At 43.4% G+C, this 23,229-nt stretch overlaps 1 protein-coding gene across 1 annotated transcript; it reads right to left on the minus strand.

Moving 5' to 3' along the window:
- Positions 1-11,907: 11,907 nt before the first annotated feature.
- Positions 11,908-17,834, minus strand: uqcr11 (ubiquinol-cytochrome c reductase, complex III subunit XI). The gene is made up of 3 exons (XM_078423735.1): positions 17,724-17,834; positions 13,214-13,350; positions 11,908-12,176 (listed from the first exon to the last, which is right to left on the minus strand). Exons 1-2 carry the CDS (start codon positions 17,771-17,773, stop codon positions 13,233-13,235), a joined length of 168 nt encoding a protein of 55 aa, XP_078279861.1. The 5' UTR covers positions 17,774-17,834; the 3' UTR covers positions 11,908-12,176; positions 13,214-13,232.
- Between the last annotated feature and the right edge of the window lie 5,395 nt (positions 17,835-23,229).

Consider the following 23,229-nt stretch of genomic DNA (forward strand, 5'->3'; position numbering starts at 1 on the left):
CTCCGCCACACGAAATAGTGCGCCGACTGCAGTCACCACACACACACACACCAGCAACTGCAGTCGCACCAACGCACACACACACACCAGCAACTGCAGTCGCACCAACGCACACACACACACCAGCAACTACAGTCTCAACAACACACACACGATGCTAACTGCATTTCGTTGTCTCTGTACTTGTACACTGCACAATGACAATAAAGTTTGTATTGTATTGTACAAGCAACTGCAGTCGCACCAGCACGCACACACACAAAATCCTTCCTGCAATGGGGTGAACAGAACTGCACGCAATGCCCCAAATGCAGCCAAACCCATCTTTGCACAGCAAGTCAGACAAAAACAAATGAATAGGTTAACTTTCCTTTATTTGGCATTAGGATTTGCTTTATTTACCTCAGACTTTAAGGAAGCAAAAGGTAAACTTAAAACACATCATTGTCATATAGGAGATTATTAATTTCATATATTACAATACATGAGAAATAGGATTATTCAACACTTTAATCTTAAATAATTAGGACTGATTGGTAAAATCAATACAAGATCAATCGTCTTATTGAGTGAATATTTCATAGTGGCTTGTTCTTCCATTTGGAATTTATTACTTTTTTAAACAAATCAAATCAATGCTGCCACCTAGTGTTACAGAAGAAAAATAAACTGTAGGCATAAGGAACTGCAGGTGCTGGTTTACCAAAAAAAGACAAAGTGCCGGAGTAACTCAGCAGGTCAGGCAGCATCTCTGGAGAACATAGATAGGTGACGTTTCGGGTCGGGACCCTCCTTCAGACTGATTGCGAAGAAAGGACTCCGATTATGTACTTTTAATTAGCAGACCTAACATTCTGCATTGATTAGTAATTCATTTGCAAATGGGACGATTTTGTAAAACTCAAATTAAATGCAAGCCACCATTCTGTAAGGTAACACGGAGCACTAAAGATCATCAGCAACTTTCTCGATTTGCAATCCTTCAAGTACCCATTCCTCAACGCAGATTGCAATAGTCTCAGCAAGACCAGCCACATGGAAGCATTGGCCAAGAAAGCACACTAAAGCCTCTACTTCCTTAGAAGGCTTAAGAAGTTCAGCTTGTCCCCAACAACCCTCGCCGACTTTTACAGATGCACCAGGGTACTCAGTCTGAAGAAGGGTCTCGACCCGAAACGTCACCCATTCCTTCTCTCCTGAGATGCTGCCTGACCTGCTGAGTTACTCCAGCATTTTGTGAATAAATACCTTCGATTTGTACCAGCATCTGCAGTTATTTTCTTACACTTAGGGTACTCAAGGAGGTGGCTCTTGAAATCGTGGACGCATTGGTGATCATTTCCCAATGTTCTATAGATTCTGGATCAGTTCCTGTGGATTGGAGGGTAGCTAATGTTATCTCACTTTTCAAGAAAGGAGAGAGAGACAAAGCAGGGAATTATAGACCAGTTAGCCTAACATCGGTGGTGGGGAAGATGCTGGAGTTGATTATCAAAGATGTAATAGCGGTGCATTTGGATAGCAGTGACAGGATCGGTCCAAGTCAGCATGGATTTACAAAGGGGAAATCATGCTTGACAAATCTTCTGGAATTTTTTGAGGATGTAACAAGTAAAATGGACAAGGGAGAGCCAGTGGATGTAGTGTACCTGGACTTTCAGAAAGCCTTTGATAAGGTCCCACACAGGAGATTAGTGGGCAAAATTAGAGCACATCGTATTGGGGGTAGGGTATTGACATGGATAGAAGATTGGTTGGCAGACAGGAAACAAAGAGTAGGAATTAGCGGGTCCCTTTCAGAATGGCAGGCAGTGACTCGTGGGGTGCCGCAAGGCTCGGTGCTGGGACGGCAGCTATTTACAATATACATTAATGATTTAGATGAAGGAATTAAAAGTAACATTAGCAAATTTGCAGATGACACAAAGCTGGGTGGCAGTGTGAACTGTGAAGAGGATGCTGTGAAGATGCAGAGTGACTTGGACAGGTTGGGTGAGTGAGCAGATGCATGGCAAATGCAGTATAATGTGGATAAATGCGAGGTTATCCACTTTGGAGGCAAGAACAGGAAGGCAGATTATTATCTGAATGGTGTCAGGTTAGGAAAAGGGGAAGTACAACGAGACCTGGGTGTCCTAGTACATCAGTCAATGAAAGTAAGCATACAGGTACAGCAGGCAGTGAAGAAAGCTAATGGCATGTTGGCCTTCATAATGAGAGGAGTTGAGCATGGGAGTAAAGAGGTCCTTCTGCAGTTGTGCAGCGCCCTGGTGAGACCACACCTGGAGTATTATGTGCAGTTTTGGTCTCCTAATTTGAGGAAGGACATTCTTGCTATTGTGGGAGTGCAGTGTAAGTTCACCAGGTTAATTCCTGGGATGGCGGGACAGTCATATGATGAAAGAATGGAACAACTGGGCTTGTAATTACTGGAATTTAGAAGGATGAGAGGGGATCTTATAGAAACATAAAATTACTAAGGGATTAGACGTGCTAGATATAGGAAACATGTTCCCGATGTTGGGGGAGTCCAGAACCAGGGGCCGCAGTTTAAGAATAAGGGGTAGGCCATTTAGAACTGAGACGAGGAAAAACGTTTTCACACAGAGAGTTGTGAATTTGTGGAATTCTCTGCCTCAGAAGGCAGTGGAGGCCGATTCACTGGATGCATTCAAAAGAGAGTTAGATAGAGCTGTTAGGGCTAACGGAATCAAGGGTATGGGGAGAAGGCAGGAACGGGGTACTGATTGTGGATGATCAGCCATCATCACATTGAATGGCAGTGCTGGCTCAAAGGGCCGAATGGCCTACTCCTGCACCTATTTTCTAAGTAAATCTATGTACCATAGAAAGCATGTTATCGGGATGCATGATGGCATGGTTTGGGAACAGCTCCTCCCAAGACCGCAAGAAATTGCAGAGAGTTGTGGGTACAGCTCACTTCATCGTGCAAAGCACCCTTCCCTTCTCTACAAGTTGAAGTAACTCAACGGGGACAGGCAGCATCTCTGGAGAGAAGGAATGGGTGACATTTCGGGTCGAGACCCTTCATCAGACTGGTTTGGGATAAGGGAAACGAGAGATACAGATGATGATGTGGAGAGATAAAGAACAATGAATGAAAGATATGCAAAAAAAGTAACAATGATAGCGGGAACAGGCCATTGTTAGCTGTTTGTGGGGTGAAAATGAGAAGCTGGTGCGACTTGGGTGGGGGAGGGGTAGAGAGAAAGGGAATGCAGGGGCTACCTGAAGTGAGAGAAATCAATATTCATGCCACTGGGCTGTAAACTGCCTAAACGAAATATGAGATGCTGTTCCACCAATTTGCATTTAGCCTCGCTCTGACAATGGAGGAGACCTAGGACAGAAAGGTCTGTGTAGAACTGGAAAGAATTAAAGTGTCCAGCAACCGGGAGATCAGGTAAGTTCAGGCGGGCTGAGCGAAGATGTTCCGTGAAACGATTGCCCAGTCTACATTTGGTCTCGCCGATGTATAAGAGTCCACATCTTGAACAACGGATACAGTAGATAAGGTTGGAGGAGGTGCAAGTGAACCTCTACCTAACCTGAAAGGACTGTCAGGGTCCCTGGACAGAGTCGAGGGAGGAGGTATAGGGTCAGGTGTTGCATCTTCTGTGGTTGCAGGGGAAGGTACCTGGGAGAGGGTGGGAAGGGTTGAGTTGGCCAGGGAGTTGCGGAGGGAACGGTCTCTGCGGAAGGCGGAACGGGGTGGTGATGGGAAAATGTGGCTAGTGGTGGAATCCCGTTGGAGGTGGCGGAAATTTCAGAGGATTGTATGTTGTGAGTCTTTTTGCTGACTGGAAAACATGCAACAAAAAGTTTTTCACTGTATCTCATTACAATAGACAATAGACAACAGACAATAGACAATAGGTGCAGGAGTAGGCCATTCGGCCCTTCGAGCCAGCAGAATGTGATCATGGCTGATCATTCACAATCAGTACCCCGTTCCTGCCTTCTCCCCATACCCCCTGACTCCACTATCATTAAGAGCTGCATCTAGTTCTCTCTTGAAAGCATCCAGAGAATTGGCCTCCACTGCCTTCTGAGGCAGAGAATTCCACAGATTTACAACTCTCTGACATGTGACAATAATAAACTGAACTATACACCATTAACCGTGCCTTCAGTTTGATAGCAAACTCTGGACCAATATACAATTTAACAGTGTATTCTGTTACGATAGATGTGCCCTGTTTATAGGAATTAACACCAATGTATTATTCTGCTTCAAATAAATCAATATGTCCTAAATTCAAATATTGGAACTAATCTTTTCAATACATTCAGTAATTTACATATTGCAGAGATAGGAAAAGAGACTTTTTCCACATATTAGATGCCAGAGTTCATCGTCTGAGGAATATATATACCCTAGTTCATATAACTGTTCATTAGATCTTCCAAACAATTTACATATTGCAGAGATAGGAAGATGGAATATTCGATGGAAGGGCTCTACAGATTTGAATTTACCATCGTCTGAGGAATATATATCCCCTTGTTCATATAACAGTCCATTAGATTTTCCAAACAGTGTAGGAAAGAACTGCAGATGCTGGTTTAAATCGAATGTAAACACAAAATGCTGGAGTAACTCAGCGGGACAAGCAGCATCTTTGCAGAGCTTCTGCTGATTTTTATACATTCAATGACTTTACTACCAACCAATGAACCACATAAAACACACAAACACGCTAAAAGAATTCAATGAGCACATTATATCACGATTTCGTTTTTTTCCCGAAAATTGATACTTTCTCAATTTTCATTCACCGCATTCTGTATTCTGCTAAAAATACAGAAAAACTGAAGGGAGGCCAAAACGTTACTTCCCTTTTACACAAAGCCTCTTCTGCAATTCCAAGAAAAAAAAAGATTGTGGTTGGGGGAGTGGTGACAGCAGAAAAAAAAGTGAGAAAACAATTATTGGTTTCTTTGGCTCAATTTTTCCAATCAATTTGAATTCCCCTAAAATAGGAAAAAAAAAGTCAATCCAAGAAGAAAATATATTTGAAGATGGTCACAGTTTGTGACATTGACGTTGTTCAGTCTGAAGAAGGGTCTCGACCCAAAACGTTACCCATTCCTTCTCTCCTGAGATGCTGCCTGACCTGCTGAGTTACTCCAGCATTTTGTGATAGCTTCGATTTGTACCAGCATTTGCAGTTATTTTCCTACACAGTTTGTGACATTATAGACAATAGACAATAGACAATAGGTGCAGGAGGAGGCCATTCGGCCCTTTGAGTCAGCACTACCATTCAATGTGATCATGGCTGATCATTCTCAATCAGTACCCTGTTCCTGCCTTCTCCCCATACCCACTGACTCCGCTATCCTTAAGAGCTCTATCCAGCTCTCTCTTGAATGCATTCAGAGAATTGGCCTCCACTGCCTTCTGAGGCAGAGAATTCCACAGATTCACAACTCTCTGACTGAAAAAGTTTTTCCTCATCTCAGTTCTAAATGGCCTACCCCTTATTCTTAAATTGTGGCCCCTTGTTCTGGACTCCCCCAACATTGGGAACATGTTACCTGCCTCTAACATTGTTCAGTTAGATCTTGCATGTTCAGTGAACATACAACAAACTTAGTCAGAAAGTCTTACAATCCTCTATATTTAACCTAGTTATGATATTTCAGATGAATCACAGAAATCGTATTAAAAATATACAACATTTTTTTTTAAAAGTCATTTTAAAAGATGCTGTTTTCTTAAAGAGGATTTAATTAAATTCGAGGAGTACCATCAACTCAACACAAATGAGAATGTTCATAGGAGATGATGTATAGTATCAACTAACAAGTCTTCAAAGGTATTTGCAAATCATTTTCTTCACATCAGATTTGTTTCACAAGAAAGCGATAATAATGCAAGAATTACTCATGTAAACAATGGAATTCTTTTTCAGGGAAGTCTAGTTGTTCCCAAATATAGAACTGTACTGAACAGTCCGTTCAGCCCACATTGCCAATGCTGAACATGATGCCAAGCTAAACAAATCTCTTCCTCCTGCACATGATCCATATCAATGTGCCTATCTAAAAGCCTCAAAGAAGCCTCGCACCATCACTAGCCCTGGCACTGCGTTCTAAGCACCCACCACTCTCTGTTAAAACAAAAATCCTCACATACCTCCTTTACATTTCCCCCCTCTCTCCTCAACCTGACACTCCAGAGAAAACAATCCAAGTTTGTCCAACTTCTCCTTGCAGCTGATACCCTCAAATCTAGGCAGCATCTGCCAAACGTCTTCTACACCATCTCTCAGGCACCATCGTCTAAGAAACATTAAGTAAGGCAGCTACATTTGTCATTAAATTTCACAGATTAATAATTATCAGAGGTTTTGTGGAGGTTAAGATAAAATCCATTCTTTCAATTAATCCCTGTCACAAGTTTTATTTTCTAAGTCTGAAGAAGGTCCTGAGCCAAAGCCTCATCTGTTCAATTTACTTCACAGAGACTGCCTGATCCGCTGAATTCCTCCAGCTCTTGGTGTTTTGTTCAAGTTTCCAACAGCTACAGTTCCTTGTGTTTTCATAAGTTTTATTTTAAAACATTAAAGCAGAAATACATGAATAATTTCATACACAATACTTTTGAGCCTAGCTACCATGTGGAAACAAAGAACCAAACCTTTTTTGGTTAAGACACAAAAAAAGGACACAAAGTGTTGGAGTAACTCAGTGGGTCAGGCAGCATCTCAGGAGAACATGCATAGGTGGCATTTTGGGTCGACACCCTTCTTAAAACTACCAAGCTACTTATATCTCGGGTCCACTATGGCCTTACATTAAAAATTTTAGGGATTCCAATTCAATTATTAAATGGATCATACTTACTTTTCATATAGCGATTGCCAAATGTAACACCTTCTTAGATGAAATCATTCATCTTAGACTCAAGAAACATCCGTCCATGGAAACACAACATCCATCCCTTCCCATTTACCACTGCAGGCAGATTTAACTGTTCATCCTTGATCTCTTCAATTGCAAATTGATAAGCATCCTGCTCCTAATTGGTGGCCTTTATGTTTGAAACTGGATAAGGTTAAAGTGCAGGGATTAGAATTTGTGACTCATTGGATGTGCAGGGGAAACCCGATATAACTATTTGTGAAATCCCCTCTAACAAACATACAATGTTGAAGATAAGACACAAAAAAGCTGGAGTAACTCCGCAGGTCAGTCACCATCTCTGGAGAAAAGGAATCAGCAAGACCAGCCACATCGAAGCATTGGCCAAGAAAGCACACTAATGCCTCTACTTCCTTAGAAGGCTTAAGAAGTTCAGCTTGTCCCCAACATCCCTCGCCGACTTTTACAGATGCACCAGGGTACTCAGTCTGAAGAAGGGTCTCGACCCGAAATAGATGACTTTTTGGGTTGAGACCCTTTAGGAGGGTCTCGACCCAAAAGTCACCTGTTCCTTTACTCCAGAGATGCTGCCTGACCTGCTGAGTTACTCCAGCTGTTTGTGTCTATCTTCAGTGTAAACCAGTATCTGCAGTTCCTTCCTAAAAATATTATGTTGCTTGCATTAATTTGAACTTTGTTATAAAGGCTTCTTTAATGCTAAGAAGCTTACAATTTCAAGCCCTGTTTAAGGGAACAAAACAAACTTGATAACATTTGATAAATACAGGGATATCTGCATATTTGTATCAGATTTCCAACATCTCGAGATTCCCCTCCTCCTCCCCCCACCCAACAATATTGTTTGAAGAACATTATATTTTTGTGCTGCTTTTGTTGATAAGTTCCAATCTCAACTAGTCTTTAATCTTTCTCCAAAGATGGCTGCCATATAGTTAATGCGCAAAAGGACACAAAGTGCTGGAGGAACTCAACGGGTCAGGCAGCATCTCTGGAAAAAGTTTCAGGTTGAGACTCTTCTTTGTTGTTAATACGACTGAATTTCAAAACATTATGCATGTAGAACAATGCATCGTTTGCAGGATTGTGAGATGCTGACTGGTTGTATCACAAGCTGGTCTGGCATTCCATACGCACAGGAACGCAAGAGGCTGCAGAGAGTTTTGGACCCAATCCATTCCACCACAGACACAGCCCTTCCAAGCATCGAAAGCATCTCCATGAGGAACTGACTCAAACAGGCAGCCATCTCCACCATCCAGGCCATACCTTCTTCAGATTGCCATCATCGGGCAGGAGGCCTATTTCTGTGCTACATGACTCCAGTTGTGAACTGTTAGTGGGTGTAGTATGCAGTGTATCTAACATTGGGCATGTTTTGGATAAGTGTTCACATCCTGCCAAGATGCTGAAATTAGTTATTGAGTCATACAGTCCAGCACAGGTCCAATGGACCACCATGTCCATGCCGTCCATCAAGTATCTATCTATACTTATCTCATTGCCCAGCATTTGGTCTGGAACCATCTGTGTCTTGTCAATTTAGGTGTTTTTGCCTCGGTGCTTATTAAAATTTGTGGGACAATCTACCTCTACAAATCTCCCAGCAGTTCCAAAGGTGAACAAAAATCTTCCTCTGATCCCATCTAAACCCTCACTATAAACCTGCCGACTATACTTTCAGTATGTCACAAATGGGGAAGTTTCCTACTATCTAAGCCCTCGTCATATTGTCCACCTCTATCAGACTCCACAGTGCTTCATGGAAAAGAAACCCAGGCTATTTACTCTCCCCATAACTGCAATATTTGCCTATTAAAGTACGATACGATAGAACTTTATTTATCCCAGGAGGGAAATTAATCTGCCAACAGTCATTAAGCACAAGATACATGAAATTAAAGTGACGAGAGGAAAGGATTGGGGACGTGCAAAGATTGGTGGGGGGGAAGGGGAGTCAGTCTACCTCACGACAGAGGAAGGAGTTTGATAGCCACAGGGAAGCAGTCTCCTGTACTGCATCTTGGTGGAATCAGTCAGTTTCTGAAGCTACTCCTCAGGTTGACCAGTGTGTCATGGAGGAGGTGAGCTTTATTGTCCAAGATGCTCGCAGTTTGAGCAGCATCCTCCCTTTCAATAGTGTAAGAAAATAACTGCAGATGCTGGTACAAATCGAAGGTATTTATTTCACAAAATGCTGGAGTAACTCAGCAGGTCAGGCAGCATCTCAGGAGAGAAGGAATGGGTGACGTTTTGGGTCGAGACCCTTCTTCAGACTGATGTCAGGGGGGCGGGACAAAAAAGATATAGGTGGAGACAGGAAGATAGAGGGAGAACTGGGAAGGGGGAGGGGAAGAGAAGGACAGAGGAACTATCTAAAGTTGGAGAAGTCAATTCATACCGCTGGGCTGCAAGCTGCCTTTCCAAGATCACCTCCCGTGAATCCAACTCCTGTAGGCATCCACGGCCTTCGCCCTGCTGCCCCAGCATTCGACAGCAAAGAAGATGGCACTGGCTACCACCAATTGGTAGAATATCTGCAGCATCTTACTGCAGACGTTGAAGGAGCAGAGCCTTCTCAAAAGGTACCGCTGGCTCTGTCCCTTCTTGTTCAGGGCCTCATCGTTCTCCTTGGTAAACTGCACATCCACACCATTGATGGAGGCAGGGGTGTTCCTCTCCTCCTAAAGTCCACCATTAACTCCTTAATCTTGTCCGTGTTGAGCTGCAGGTGATTCAGCCCACACCACTCAACAAAGTCGTTAACTACACCTATGTATTCATCTCCCCTCCCAGATGCAGCCCTTAATTGCAGTCACCCGAAAACTTCTGCAGGTGGCAGGAGTCCACCTTATATCTGAAGTCCGAAGTGTAGATGGTGAACAGGGGGAGAGGACCATCCCCTGTGGGCCCCCTATGTTGCACACTACCATGCCCGAGATATAGTTCTAGAGCCTGACATACTATGGTCATCCAGTCAGGTAGTTGGTGATCTAGGACACCAATGGAGCATCCACCCGCATCTTTGTCAGTTTGCTCCATAGTAGTGCAGGCCGGATAGTGTTAAAAGCACTGGAGAAGTAAAAAACATGACTCTGTGTTTCCCGGCTTATCCAGGTGAACATAGGAATGATGGAGCAGGTGGATGATGGCATCCTCAACCCCCATCTTGGTGGTCAGCAAACTGCTGTCTGAATCGATGATCTTAAGCTTGGTAATTGCATGATTCAATCATCCCCTTTGGCAGTGCATTCCAGGGTTTAAAATATTAGCTCAAATCTCCTTTGAATCAGCAGCCTCACACCTTAAAGCTTTATCGCCTTGTTCCATGGAAAGAGCTGATTATAGACAAAAGGTGCAGGAGGAGGCCATTCGGCCCTTCGAGCCAGCACCGCCATTCAATGTAATCATGGCTGATCATTCTCAATCAGTACCCCGTTCCTGCCTTCTCCCCATACCCCGACTCCGCTATCCTTAAGAGCTCTATCCAGCTCTCTCTTGAATACATTCAGAGAATTGGCCTCCACTGCCTTCTGAGGCAGAGAATTCCAAATTCACAACTCTCTGACTGAAAAGGTTTTTCCTCATCTCAGTTCTAAATGGCCTACCCCTTATTCTTAAACTGTGGCCCCTTGTTCTGGACTCCCCCAACATTGGGAACATGTTTCCTGCCTCTAACGTGTCCAACCCCTTAATAATCTTATACGTTTCAATAAGATCTCCTCTCATCCTTCTAAATTCCAGTGTATACAAGCCTAGTCGCTCCAGTCTTTCAACATATGATAGTCCTGCCACTCCGGGAATTAACCTAGTAAACCTACGCTGCACGCCCTCAATAGCAATTATCTATCTTATCGATGTCTCTCACAATCATATTCTATCAGGTCACTCTCCTTGGCTCAAAGGTAAACAGGCCTGGTCCATTCAATGTCTCTCCTTAACTACAATCCTCTACCCAGGCAACATTCTGGTGAACCTCCTGTTATCTTCTCCAATGCAATCCACATCCTTCATGTAGTGTGGTCACTGGAACTGCACATAGTACTTTGACTGTGGCTTAACGAATAATATATATACCATAACCTCCCTGCACTTATATTTTATGATGGAGGCATATACTTTATATGTCTGAAGGATCCCAACCTGAAACGTCACCTATCCATCTCCTCCAGAGATATACAAAAAGCTGGAGAAACTCAGCGGGTCAGACAGCATCTCTGGAGAAAATATATTGTTTTCCTCAAGATTCCAGCATCTGCAGTACTTTACATCTCGTGTCTTCTTCAACAATATATCTACTTGTGCTGCCACCTTCATGTACTCTCTATTCTTCAGTGCACCCCAGGGCCGCACCATTCATTGCACTGTTTATCAAATACAACTGTTACATTTTCCCCTAGTGGCCACAAGGTCAGATTGAAGGAATGCAGATTATTCCAAGCATCCAATGATTTATCATCGGCACTGTGCATACTTGCATTTGTTACAAGATTTCAGAAAACTATCTCAGCATCTTAGATCCATGCTAGGGGGTTCCACTTTTATCTTCCTGAGAAGTGTGTATAATTGTGCAATCCGTGTTGGTTATATAACTTGTATAACAAATAACGTGCTCTGCTCATCCCTGCAAAGTATCGTAAACGGTGGAAGATATAGAGACGATAAAATAAAGAGATGAAACTGACTTAAAATTAAAGACACGGTAAAGATTTTTTTTTTTCTTGAAAGAGATAATCTTTGGAGAACCTCCATGAACATAAACTTATTTTCAGTGCCAAAGGACCAATAGTGTAGAACACAAATGTTGGAGTAACTCAAGCAGCATCCGAGGATGACATAGATAGGCGATGATTCGAATTGGGACTCATCTACTATCGTGAATGTAGTGGAATTTAACAGCATTGCTGTGTTACAGCCTCAATTAATCCAATGTGTTTACTATATTCATGTCTCAGTGTATGACCCAATTTGGAAGAAACAATTGATAAAGACTCAATATTTATATTACAGGTTTACATGTTTTATTTTAGAAGCTGAAGGAAACATTCAAAGCAAGACAAGATCCCAAAAATCTGAAGAATCAGAGCAGTAAGTGTTCCAGTGGCAACAATCTGTTTTACATTATTACATGCAGTCTCCGAAGTTGTTAGAACTGATTCCTGCCTGCTCAGCTTTAAAAGTTCAAAACTAGAAATGTTCAGTTCACAAATTTCTTGACTGGTTTGGTGTCTGTCGTTGATCACTTGGTCAGATTATTCTTTTAATTCCTTTAAAAAAAGAAAACAAAATAAGCCAAGGAATGTACTAAATACACATGATATCTCAAGATAGCTTAAACTGTTATGTTGCCAAATATTTTTCATGACTCTGACCACAGGAATACCTTTCATGGGGATGCATTCATACCAAGGAGACCACTATGCATTGTGCAGTCTTACCGATTCAAGTCACGTTCCCTGGGCTTGATTCACCAAACAATAAGGTGGCTCAGTGGCAGAGCTGCTGCCTTACAGCCCCAGAAACCCAGGTTCAAACCTGGTCTCAGCTGCTGTCTGTGTGAAGTTTGCATGTTCCCCCTGTGACCATATGCGTTTCCTCCTGGTGTTCGGGTTACCTTCCACATTCCAAAGACGTGTGGGTTTGTAGGTTAATTGGCCTCTGTAAATTGCCCCATGTGTCTAGGGAGCGGATGAGACAGTGGGATAACAGAACTAGTGCGTGCAGGTGAACGATGGTTGGCGTCGTCTCAGTGGGCCACAGGATCTGTTCTCATGCTGTATCTCTAAACTTAATTAAATATTTTACCAAGATCAAGTTCTGCATATTCGAACCAAGTAGACATTTGAACCTAGATTAATCATGAACTAACGGGTTATTAACACAGCAGTACATTAAATCATACGGGAAGGCAAATGTTTCTGAATGAAAAGTCAGTCAATAAAAATGAATTATGAAACAAGCAGATTAATCCACAAAAAATAAGTATTCTGGCACACCATGAGCAATAAATAATATTGTGTTGAAACTAATTTCTATATGCTGTGTTTGGGTGATATGAATTGTAGGAACCACAGAGGGTCAAGTGGTTCCTTGTGATATTTCAGCAGTTTCCCAGACATTTTGTACCACCAAAGGTCGTTATAAAACAGTATGGCCATTCAGAGCAGCACAATTGCATCATCCCTCACTTTGGACGGACCAAAGTTTTTAGTTAAAAATATGTTGAGATAGATTTTCACTTAATTTATACAATATGACTTTTCACACTAAGTACATTGATGATAAAAGTGAAACAGTGGCATACCATTAAGCTAGTGAGATCTTCATTCAGTCTTGAATTTTCCTTTTATGTATGGGATACGACCAACTATTACTTTCCAGTCTGTAGCATATATAAATGCTACACCCCCCACAGCTCCCCAAGTTGCCATTGTTGGAACCCTAGAAAAGAGATTATAGAAATTAAGGAAATTGTGATACAATGCCTTTGCCTTAAAACACTAATAACTTGTTTAATTCCCTCCAAAGCCTCCTCTCTCTAAATATCGGTAACACCCTGCAGTCCATAACCCTTCTAAACCTCTGCATATCCTTCTGTGCATTAGTCAGTTGTTTCGCCCTCCCAGTGATTGTCATGTTATTAGCAATTTAAGTTCCAAGTTTTCAAATTACCTCCACAAATCACACTATGCCCCTTCCTTTAAGAATCTCCTCAAAACCTACCTCTTTGACCAAGGTTATGATCAGATTTCCTAATATCTCCTCCTATGAGATGGTTAGAACTTTTTTTGTGAAACATACATGGATGAACACATAGTATTGTAATAACAAGTAAATTGTTACTGCATTTAGGGAACGCACCTATAAAAGCCAGTGCAGTGCTGATGTAGGAAGTGGTGGATAGAGTCCAGCAGGAATGACATTTAGGGAAAATACTGCCAATACACAGCACAGTTGTACAGCGGTAGAGTTGCTGCCGTACAGTGCTAGAGACCCGGGTTTGATCCTGACTACGGGTGCTGTCTGTACGGAGTTTGCACGTTATCCCTGTAAACTGCGTGGGTTTTCTCCGGGTGCTCCAGTTTCCTCCCACACTTCAAAGACATACTGGTTTGGAGGTTAATTGTCCCTAGGGTGCGTAGAATAGAGTTAGTGTGTGGGGATCGCTGGTCGGCACGGACTTGGTGGGCCGAAGGGCCTGTTTCCACGCTGTATCGCTAAACTAAACTACTAAGCTTGTTGGTCAGTGATGAGAAGTCTATGACACTCCTGATTTTAGCTTCATTCGCAAAGCTTTTAAGAGTAAGCACTGAATGATGCAGCATAACGTAGTCAACTTCAATTCTGCCCCCCCTGTAGCTTTGTAACTTCCAGTCATTGATAATCTTTGATGATAGTGAATGGGTGGACAATGGTCACTCGAAAAACTCTTGAGTTCTTAGGTATTATCAGGCACAAATCTTATTGTTTAATGATTGTCCATGTGTAGATTATGTTGTTAATCTGGCATGGATTGCAAAACCAATTCAAAAATGTTTTTTTTTTGGATTTAATAAAGAATTGCTAAGCACTGATGATGCATACAATTAAAAAAAATATATATATCTGGTAAGATCAGCAGGCTTGTCAATAAAATTGCCGAACATCCACAATGCAGTTTAAAATTAACTTCAAAATATTAACTGTTTTAACCGATGGAACAAGCTGCCACCTGCTGCTTAAAATATGTATGTGATGATTTTCAACATGGAAATAGAATTTTATTTGCTGGCCTGCAAAGTACCACAACTTTAATTCATTTATTCATACAAGTAACTGCAGATGCTGGTTTACAAAAAAAAAAACAAAAGCTGGAGTAACTCTCGATCAGACAGTATCTCGAGAAGACACGGATATTCTGGGTTTGGACCCTTCTGGAAATTGTCACCTGTCTTCCAGAGATGCTGCGTGACTCAATGAGTTTCTCCAGCACTTTGTTTCCCCTCCCCCCCATTTATGTGGCGTCTTTAATGTACAAAATGCTCGAAGAGGCTTTGTAGAAATATCATTAAGAAAATACTGATGCTGATTTCTTATGTCTCATGTTTTAACCAATTCAGCCTGCGTAATGAAAATTCAGTCATCTTCTCCCCACCATCAAAACGATTTACTGGAGGGGCTGCCTCAAAAAGGCAGCCAATATCATCAAAGACCCACACCACCCTGGCTATGCTTTCATTTCACTCCTAACATCTGGAGTCTGAAAACCATGGCTTCCAGGTTCAAGAATAGCTTATTTTCAACAGCCATCAGGCTCTTGAATACAAGCTCTTTTTAAAAATTGAATATTATTTATTTGTTGCCATATAAACCTAATGTAAACTAACCTAATCTAGTTTAACCTTTCCTAATCTAATCTAACTTAACCTAGTCTAAACTTTGAGTTAATTACATTTATAAAACTGACACTTCTTTATTTTTTCCTACGGCCCGCAAAAATGTGCCAAATATATAATGTGGCCCTCATGCTGAAAAGTTTGGAGGCCCCTGCTCTATGGTATATCTAATTTGAATGGATGGCATGCAAAACTAAGCTTTTCATTGTATCTCAGTACGTGACAATAATAAACCTAAACCAGGTCAGGCTGGGCATGTCTTCCACTCCCAGGCACACATAAAAACAACATTAGGCCATGCAGCCCATCAAGTCTATTCTGCCATTCAATCATGACTGTTCTATTTCCCCCTTTCAACCCCATTCTCCTGCCTTCTTCCCATAACCGTTGACATCGATACTAATGAAGAATCTATCAATCGCTGCTTTACACACACACCTGACTTGCTACGTCCAATGTGTGTTGCGGAAAAGTGCTTTACAGCAGAACCAGCTGCACACAGCGCTTCAGCACATTCACTGTAGCTTTGTTAGAGGGAAGAGCCAGAGACCCCACATGGCCCAGAGATCGCCCAACCCAATCCAACCTCCCAATGCCGGGAGACAGACAAACCTCTGGCCCCTCAGTGCCAAGAGGAAGTCTCGTCCGACCTCAGGGCCTCACACTACTGGGACTACTTTGATTAAGTGAAAAGAAGCCCAGCCTATCCAATTTCTCTCCACAACTACGGTCCTCCACCCAGGCAACGTCCCAGTGAACCTCCTCTGTGCCTTCCAAATGCAGCCACATCCTTCCTATAGCATGGTGACCAGAACTGTGCATAGTACTCAGACTGTGGCCTAACCAATGCTTTATAAATTTTAACCATACTTCCACTAATGAAGGCATGTGTGTGAAGAAGGGTCTCGACCCAAAACGTCACTTGTCCATGTCCTCCACAGATGCTGCCGGGTTCGACCCTGGGACGACCCTCAGTGCAGGGAGACTGGTGATCCCCGTGACCCCTCAGTGCAGGGAGACTGGTGATCCCCGTGACCCCTCACTGCAGTAGACTGTGACCCCAGCTCCTCATTCCAGGTGAACAGTGCAGGGAGACCCGTGAACCCAATCCCCCCCCCCCCCCAGTCCCTGACTGCGGGAAGACCGATGACCCACGGTAAGAACTTCATTATTGTACGGACGTCTGTCGGGGAATGTTGCCGACCGGCCCGCTGCAGAAGTGCGTGCTGAGGGATGCAGCCAACGCCAAGGCTCTGTGGGGGAGGACCGGAGCCTAGGGTCCTTCCACTGCTGGACATGGGAGGCAGGGTGTGGTGGAGACGCCCCTCCAAATAAGGGAAGGGGTTCCACGCCAGTGGGCCACGTGAGTGGCAAGGGTGGGGGGCATTTTATGTAATTGGTGTATTGAATGTATGTATAGCCTCCGAGAATGTCGGATGGAGTTTTGGAAGGAACATGTTTTGTATATATCTATTTCTTGAATAAAGTATTTTTTTGATATATTTAAAAAAAATCTAGGACACATGACAATAAAAACACTCTGGACTCTGTAGGGAGTCAGAACCCCTCCAGCCCCCTCACTGCAGGGAGACGGCCACCGACTCCTGCTCCTTCACAACGGGGTAAACAGACCCTTGGCCTTTCACTGCGGGTAGACCGGGCTCTTTACCAAAGATACCAGAGGAGCAAGATGAACCACTCCGTTGAAATCGCCTACACTGAAGCGCAGCACGCAAAGGAGCGGAACGTCCGCCATTTTAGTAAGCAAAACAATACAATATATCTTTATTGTCATTGTACAGGGGTACAACGAGATTGGGAATGCGCCTTCCATACGATGCAATAAATTAATTAGCTAATCAGTATAAATTTATATAACCCAGTGAAATAAAATTAGAAAGAGTTTTAAAACAGTATAAAGTTCAAGTAGATCCGTGCAGGTTCACTGTGAGATGTGACCATCAGGGGACCGGTTCATAGCAGCTATGGCCCTGGGGATGAAGCTGTTCGTGAATGCTGGTGGCTTTTCTGAGGCATGCCTCTCGCAGTGTAATCAGTGTTTTGGGGGAACAGTATGTGTGATGATACCATTAAAATGCAGAATATATCTTCACGGATTTTTGTTATTTTTCTTTTTAAATATCTCTGCAAGTTTCTGCCTACTAAAATGGCGCCATGTCAATGACACAGTACGGCTTTTAGGGTCGAGTGGTCTATCTTGCTCTGCTCTAATATTATCTTTGCTCTTTCCTGCAGGCAGGGATGACAGATCCCCGACCCCGGCCTCAACCGCCGGGGACACCGTTGACCTTGGGTCGGCGCCCGGCAGCCCAAGGAAGGCGGCTGCACAGACAGTCCCGGGCCCGGGGCAGCCGAGGAGACCCTCCCCCCAGAGTGAGATACGGTTGGAGACTCCCGCGGCCCCAGCTCCCTTCTCACCAGTTCCTCAGCAGCTGCGCGTATCTCGGCCCCAGGACGCGCTCCAGCATGGCGACGACTCCAACTCCTCCGTCCCCGCCGCCCGCCCGCCCAACAAGATGGCGGCAGGACCCCGCACCGCCCGCCCACCGCGGCGCCTCAACAAAACCACCGCACCCACCCACCCTCCCTCCCTCTTACAGACACACCGGCACCGACCCGCATTATACACGCATTTGTAATTAAATATTTTAAATCTAAAGGCATAAGACGCCTGGCACTTGACAGATGGCGGCCAGTGCTGCCCTCTGTGGTGGGCGCCGGAAATGCCGCCACTGCAAATGACCCATTCCTTCCCTCCTGAGATGCTGCCTGACCTGCTGAGTTACTCCAACATTTTGTGAATAAATACCTTCGTTTTGTACCAGCATCTGCAGTTATTTTCTTATACTACATTGAATGGTGGTGCTGGCTCGAAGGGCCGAATGGCCTACTCCTGCACCTATTGTTCAGAAGTTTAAAAAGTCTGAAGGGTCTCGACGCGAAACGTCACCCATTCCTTCTCTCCAGACATGGTGCCTGTCCCGCTGAGTTACTCCAACATTCTGCATCTATCTTCAGTTAAAAATAATAGCTGGTTAAAAAGTTTGAATCCAAAACATTTAATTGAAAATAACCAAATAAAGAACCTTTCATGAGTGAAATAGGGCTACACACACTGGTTAAATTGGAGAGAGCTTTATCGTATGCTTATTTTGGGGGGCTAGTCCCCTTCAGTATATAAAAGGCATACTCAATTGGGTTCAAATCGGGTGATTAACTTGGCCACTCAAGAATTGACCATTTTTTAGCCTTTTAAAACTCCTTTGTTGCTTTAGGAGACTCAGGTCCTTTGGAGTGCAGAGGGCACTCCTAAGGACTTTCCACAACACGGTGGTTGCCTCAGCCATTTTCTATGGAGTGGTCTGCTGGGGCAGCAGCATCTCAGCGGCGGAAGGGAAGAGACTTGACAATCTGGTCAGGAAGGCCAGCTCTGTCCTGGGTTGCCCCCTCGACTCAGTGCAGGTGGTGGGAGAGAGGAGGATGATGGCAAAGTTAACATCGCTGCTGGACGACTCCCACCCCTTGCAGGACACTGTCACTGCACTGAGTAGCTCCTTCAGTGACAGACTCCTTCACCCCAAGTGCGTGAAGGAGAGCGTGCAGGGTCCTTCCTTCCCGCTGCTGTGAGACTGCACAACCAGCACTGCTCCCACCAGACGAGTCAACAGTAACAGTTAAGGAATTATACACAGTAAACTGATGACAATTTATCCTTGTCTATACTTTTATTTATAATGAATGATCTCTTGCTATCCACTTTGCTGCTGTAACACTGTAAATTTCCCCGGTGTGGGACGAACAAAGGAATATATTATATAATGTTTGGGATCAATGTCTTGCTGTAAAATGAACCACCGGCCAATGAGTTTTAAGGCATTTGTTTGAACTTGAGCAGATAGGATGTGTCTAGACACTTCAGAATTCATTTTGCTACTACCATCAGCAGTTGTATCAATGAAGATGAGTGAGGCAGTACCTTCAGCATCCATACATGCCCAGGCCATGCTTCACAGATGAGGTGGTATGCTTTGGATCCTGGGCAGCCCCTTCTCTCCTCCATACTTTGCTCTTGCCATCACTGATATAAGTTAATCTTCGTCTCATCTGACCACAAGACCTTTTTGTCCAGAACTTTGGTTGCTCTTAAGTACTTCTTGGCAAACTATAACCTGGCCATCCTATTTTTGTGGATAACCAGTGGTTTGCATCTTGCAGTGTTGCCTTTGTATTTCTGTTCATGAAGTCTTCTGCAGATAATGGTCATTGACAAATTCACAACTGACTCCTAAAGAGTGTTTCTGATCTGTCGGGTTTGGGGAATTCTCTTTATTATTATAGAGAATTCTTCTGTCATCAGCTGTGGAGGTCTTCCTTGGCATGCCAGTCCCTTTGCGATTAGCAGGCTCACCAGTGCTCTTTCTTATTAATGATGCTCCAAACAGTTGATTTTGGTAAGCCTAAGGTCTCTAACAGTTTTGTTCTTGTTTCTCAGTCTCATAATGGCTTCTTTGACTTTCATTGGCACAACTTTGGTCCTCATGCTGATAAACAGTAATAAAAGTTTCCAAAGGTGATGGAAAGACTGGAGAAAAGACTAGGTGCTGAGAGCTCTCTTATACCTGCATTAAGGAGTCAATTAAACACACCTGAGCAATTACAAATGCCTGTGAAGTCATGTGTCCCAAACATTATGGTGCCCTGAAATGGGGGGCCTATGTATAAACAGAGCTGTAATTTCTACATGGCAAAACCAAAATGTATAAAAATGGCCTTTAATAAAATCTGACAATGTGCACTTTAACCACGTTGTTTTAACTATTACAAATCTCAAATTGTGGTGTACAGAGGCAAATAAATAAATGATGTGGAGGGCACTGTACAGTTTTTTTAATCTCTTCCCTCATTCTTAGCAACATTTCCTTCCACCCAGATTCTACCATGCATTTCTATATGAGATTAGTTTAGAGATACAGCATGGAAACAGGCCCGTCAGCCCACCGAGTCCAGTCTAAACATCACTCACCTGCTCACATTAGTTCCATCATATCCTACTTTTTCATCCACTCCCTACACACCAGGGGCAGTTTACAGAGACCAATTAACCTAGAAACCCACCCATCCTTAGGATGTGGGAGGAAACTGGAGGACCCAGAGGCAATCTCCACATTGACGGCACCCGAGGTCAGGATCCATAAGACATCGGCACAGAATTAGGCTATTCGGTCCATCGACTGTACTCTGCCATTAGATCATGGCTGATCTAATTTCCCCTCTCAACCCCATTCTCCTGCTTTCTCCCCGTAACCTTTGACTCCCCTTATTAATCAAGAAACTTAACTGTGATGGAACCTGGGTCTCAGGCTGCGAGGAGCCAGGTCTGCCAGCTGTGACACTGTGAGATTAATAAGACATTGGTTATCCTTGAATATTTTGATGCTGCATCTCTTTCCTTCAACTCAAAACATCTACAGAAGCTCAATGCAACGTTTTATTTTCAATTTTGAGACAAGCTTTGGTGCCTGCTAATCAGAAATTATTCAATTAGTTAACTTTTTCCCCAAAATAAGATTAAGGGGTTGGACACGTTAGAGGCAGGAAACATGTTCCCAATGTTGGGGGAGTCCAGAACAAGGGGCCACAGTTTAAGAATAAGGGGTAGGCCATTTAGAACTGAGATGAGTTTAAACTTTTTCAGTCAAGAGAGTTGTGAATCTGTGGAATTCTCTGCCTCAGAAGGCAGTGGAGGCCAATTCTCTGAATGCATTCAAGAGAGAGCTAGATAGAGCTCTTAAGGATAGCGGAATCAGGGGGTATGGGGAGAAGGCAGGAACTGATTGAGAATGATCAGCCATGATCACATTGAGTGGCGGTGCTGGCTCGAAGGGCCGAATGGCCTCCTCCTGCACCTATTGTCTATTGAGGCAAACAAATTAATGCGACATAAATAATGCAAAGGGATTATGATGAGGGGAAGATGATATTGCAAATCATCAGAAAAGGAATATGAACCAGAATTTAAGACTATTTTTAGCATCTCGATCTACCTGGACCATTAAACACAAATCATTCCAAAATGCTTTCCAGAAATTGTAAAAAAACAAAGTGCTAATACACACAAAATAAAATTGGAGAAAAATAGGAGCTGCAGATACTGTGGGGGCAACTTAACAGGTCAGGCAGCATCTGTGTAGAACATGGATAGGTGACGTTTCGGGGCAGGACCCTTCTTCAGACAAATTGTAGTAGCGGAGGGGGAGGCTGGAAGAGTGGAGGGGGTGGGACAAAGCCTGGCAAGTGTTAGGTGGATTTTAGACCATGTTTGTAGAGCTGGAGAGCAGCAGAAATCAGAGGGGGAGCAGAGGGAGGCTCACAGAACTCCCAGAGAGATGAGAACTTCCTCAAAGGTGGCATACCTTGAAGAGAATTTGGAGTGGAGCAGTAAAATGTAGACACAAGGAACTCAGAGGCTAGTCTACAAAAAAAAAAAGACAACATGCTGGAGTAACTTAGCATCTCTAAAGAACATACTCTTTAGAGGGGAGGGGGAGCACTTCAACTCCCCCTCCCATTCCCAGTCTGACCTTTCTGTCATGGGCCTCCTCCAGTGCCAAAGTGAGGCCCACCGGAAATTGGAGGAACAGCACCTCATATTTCGCCTGGGCAGCTTGCAGCCCAGTGGTATGAACATTGACTTCTCCAACTTTAGATTGTCCCTCTCTCCCCCTCCTCCTTCCCAGATCTCTCTATCTTCCTGTCTCCACCTATATCCTTCCTTTGTCCCGCCCCCCTGACATCAGTCTGAAGAAGGGTCTCGACCCAAAACGTCACCCATTCCTTCTCTCCCGAGATGCTGGCTGACCTGCTGAGTTACTCCAGCATTTTGTGAATAAATACTCTAAGTAATAAAGCTTCTAAAGTTCTCAACAGCTTTCTCCTTGTTGAACAAGTTACGTTCAAGTCAATGATGGTGCTTTATTATAGAAACCAGCATCATTTCAGAAACACCAATCTAAAATAAATCTATTCGGAAAAACTGACGGGATTGAAAGTAGTGATGTTCTTTGGTGGAAATCTATGAATGCTTCTTGTTCATCCATTTCCCATCCACTGAAGTCGCTAAATTAAAAAAAAATTCTAATGTCACACAAAGAATGTTATCACATCCTCTTACCTGAATTAGAAACTGCAGATGCCAGTTTACCAAGGAAAGACTCAAAATGTTGGAATAACTCAACAGGTCATGTCATGCAGCATACTTCTTCAGACAGTCCCAACCCAAAACATCACCTATCCATGTTCTCCAAGGATGCTACCTGACCAACTGAGTTACTCCAGCATATTGAGTATAGACGTTGGGAAGTTATGTTACAGTTGCACAAGACGTTGGTGAGGTCATATTTGGAGTTCAATGTGTTCAGTTTTGGTTACCCTGCAATAGGAAAGATGTTAAGCTGAAATGAAAGCAGAGAATATTTATGTATATTGCCAGGATTTGAGGGACAGAACTATAGGGAAAGATTAGGCAGGTTAGTTCTTTAAGAGCACAGGAGCTTTCTGGGGTGATCTTAGAGATGTATAAGATCATGAGGAGAATAGATTGGGTAAAAGACTCAGTGCATTTACCCAGAGTAGGAATCTGAGGGCAATATTTTCCACACATATGGTGGCGGGTCTATGGAATGAGCTACCAGAAGAGGTAGTTGAGGCAGGCACTTTCACAACACTTAAAAGATATTTTGACAGGTACATGGATAAGACAGGTTTAGTGATATGGGCCAAATGCAGACTGGACTCGTGTAGATGGAGCTTCTTGGTTGGCATGGGCCAGTTGGGCTGAAGGGCCTGTTTTCATCCTGTATGACTCCAAGAGAACTCCTCGACATAGGTGAGTAGCAAAGATTTAAATATCAAGCAATTTACAAAA

This window comes from Rhinoraja longicauda, chromosome 28 (genome assembly GCF_053455715.1).
Source record: "Rhinoraja longicauda isolate Sanriku21f chromosome 28, sRhiLon1.1, whole genome shotgun sequence".
NCBI lineage: Eukaryota > Metazoa > Chordata > Chondrichthyes > Rajiformes > Arhynchobatidae > Rhinoraja > Rhinoraja longicauda.

Coding starts and splice junctions, on each gene's coding strand:
- uqcr11 (XM_078423735.1), bottom strand. CDS start 17,773: ATGCTGGAGCGCGTCCTGGGGCCGAGATACGCGCAGCTGCTGAGGAAC. Junction 13,351..17,723: donor GCGCAGCTGCTGAGGAACTG/GTGAGAAGGGAG, acceptor TCTCTTTTCTAG/GGTTCCAACAATGGCAACTT.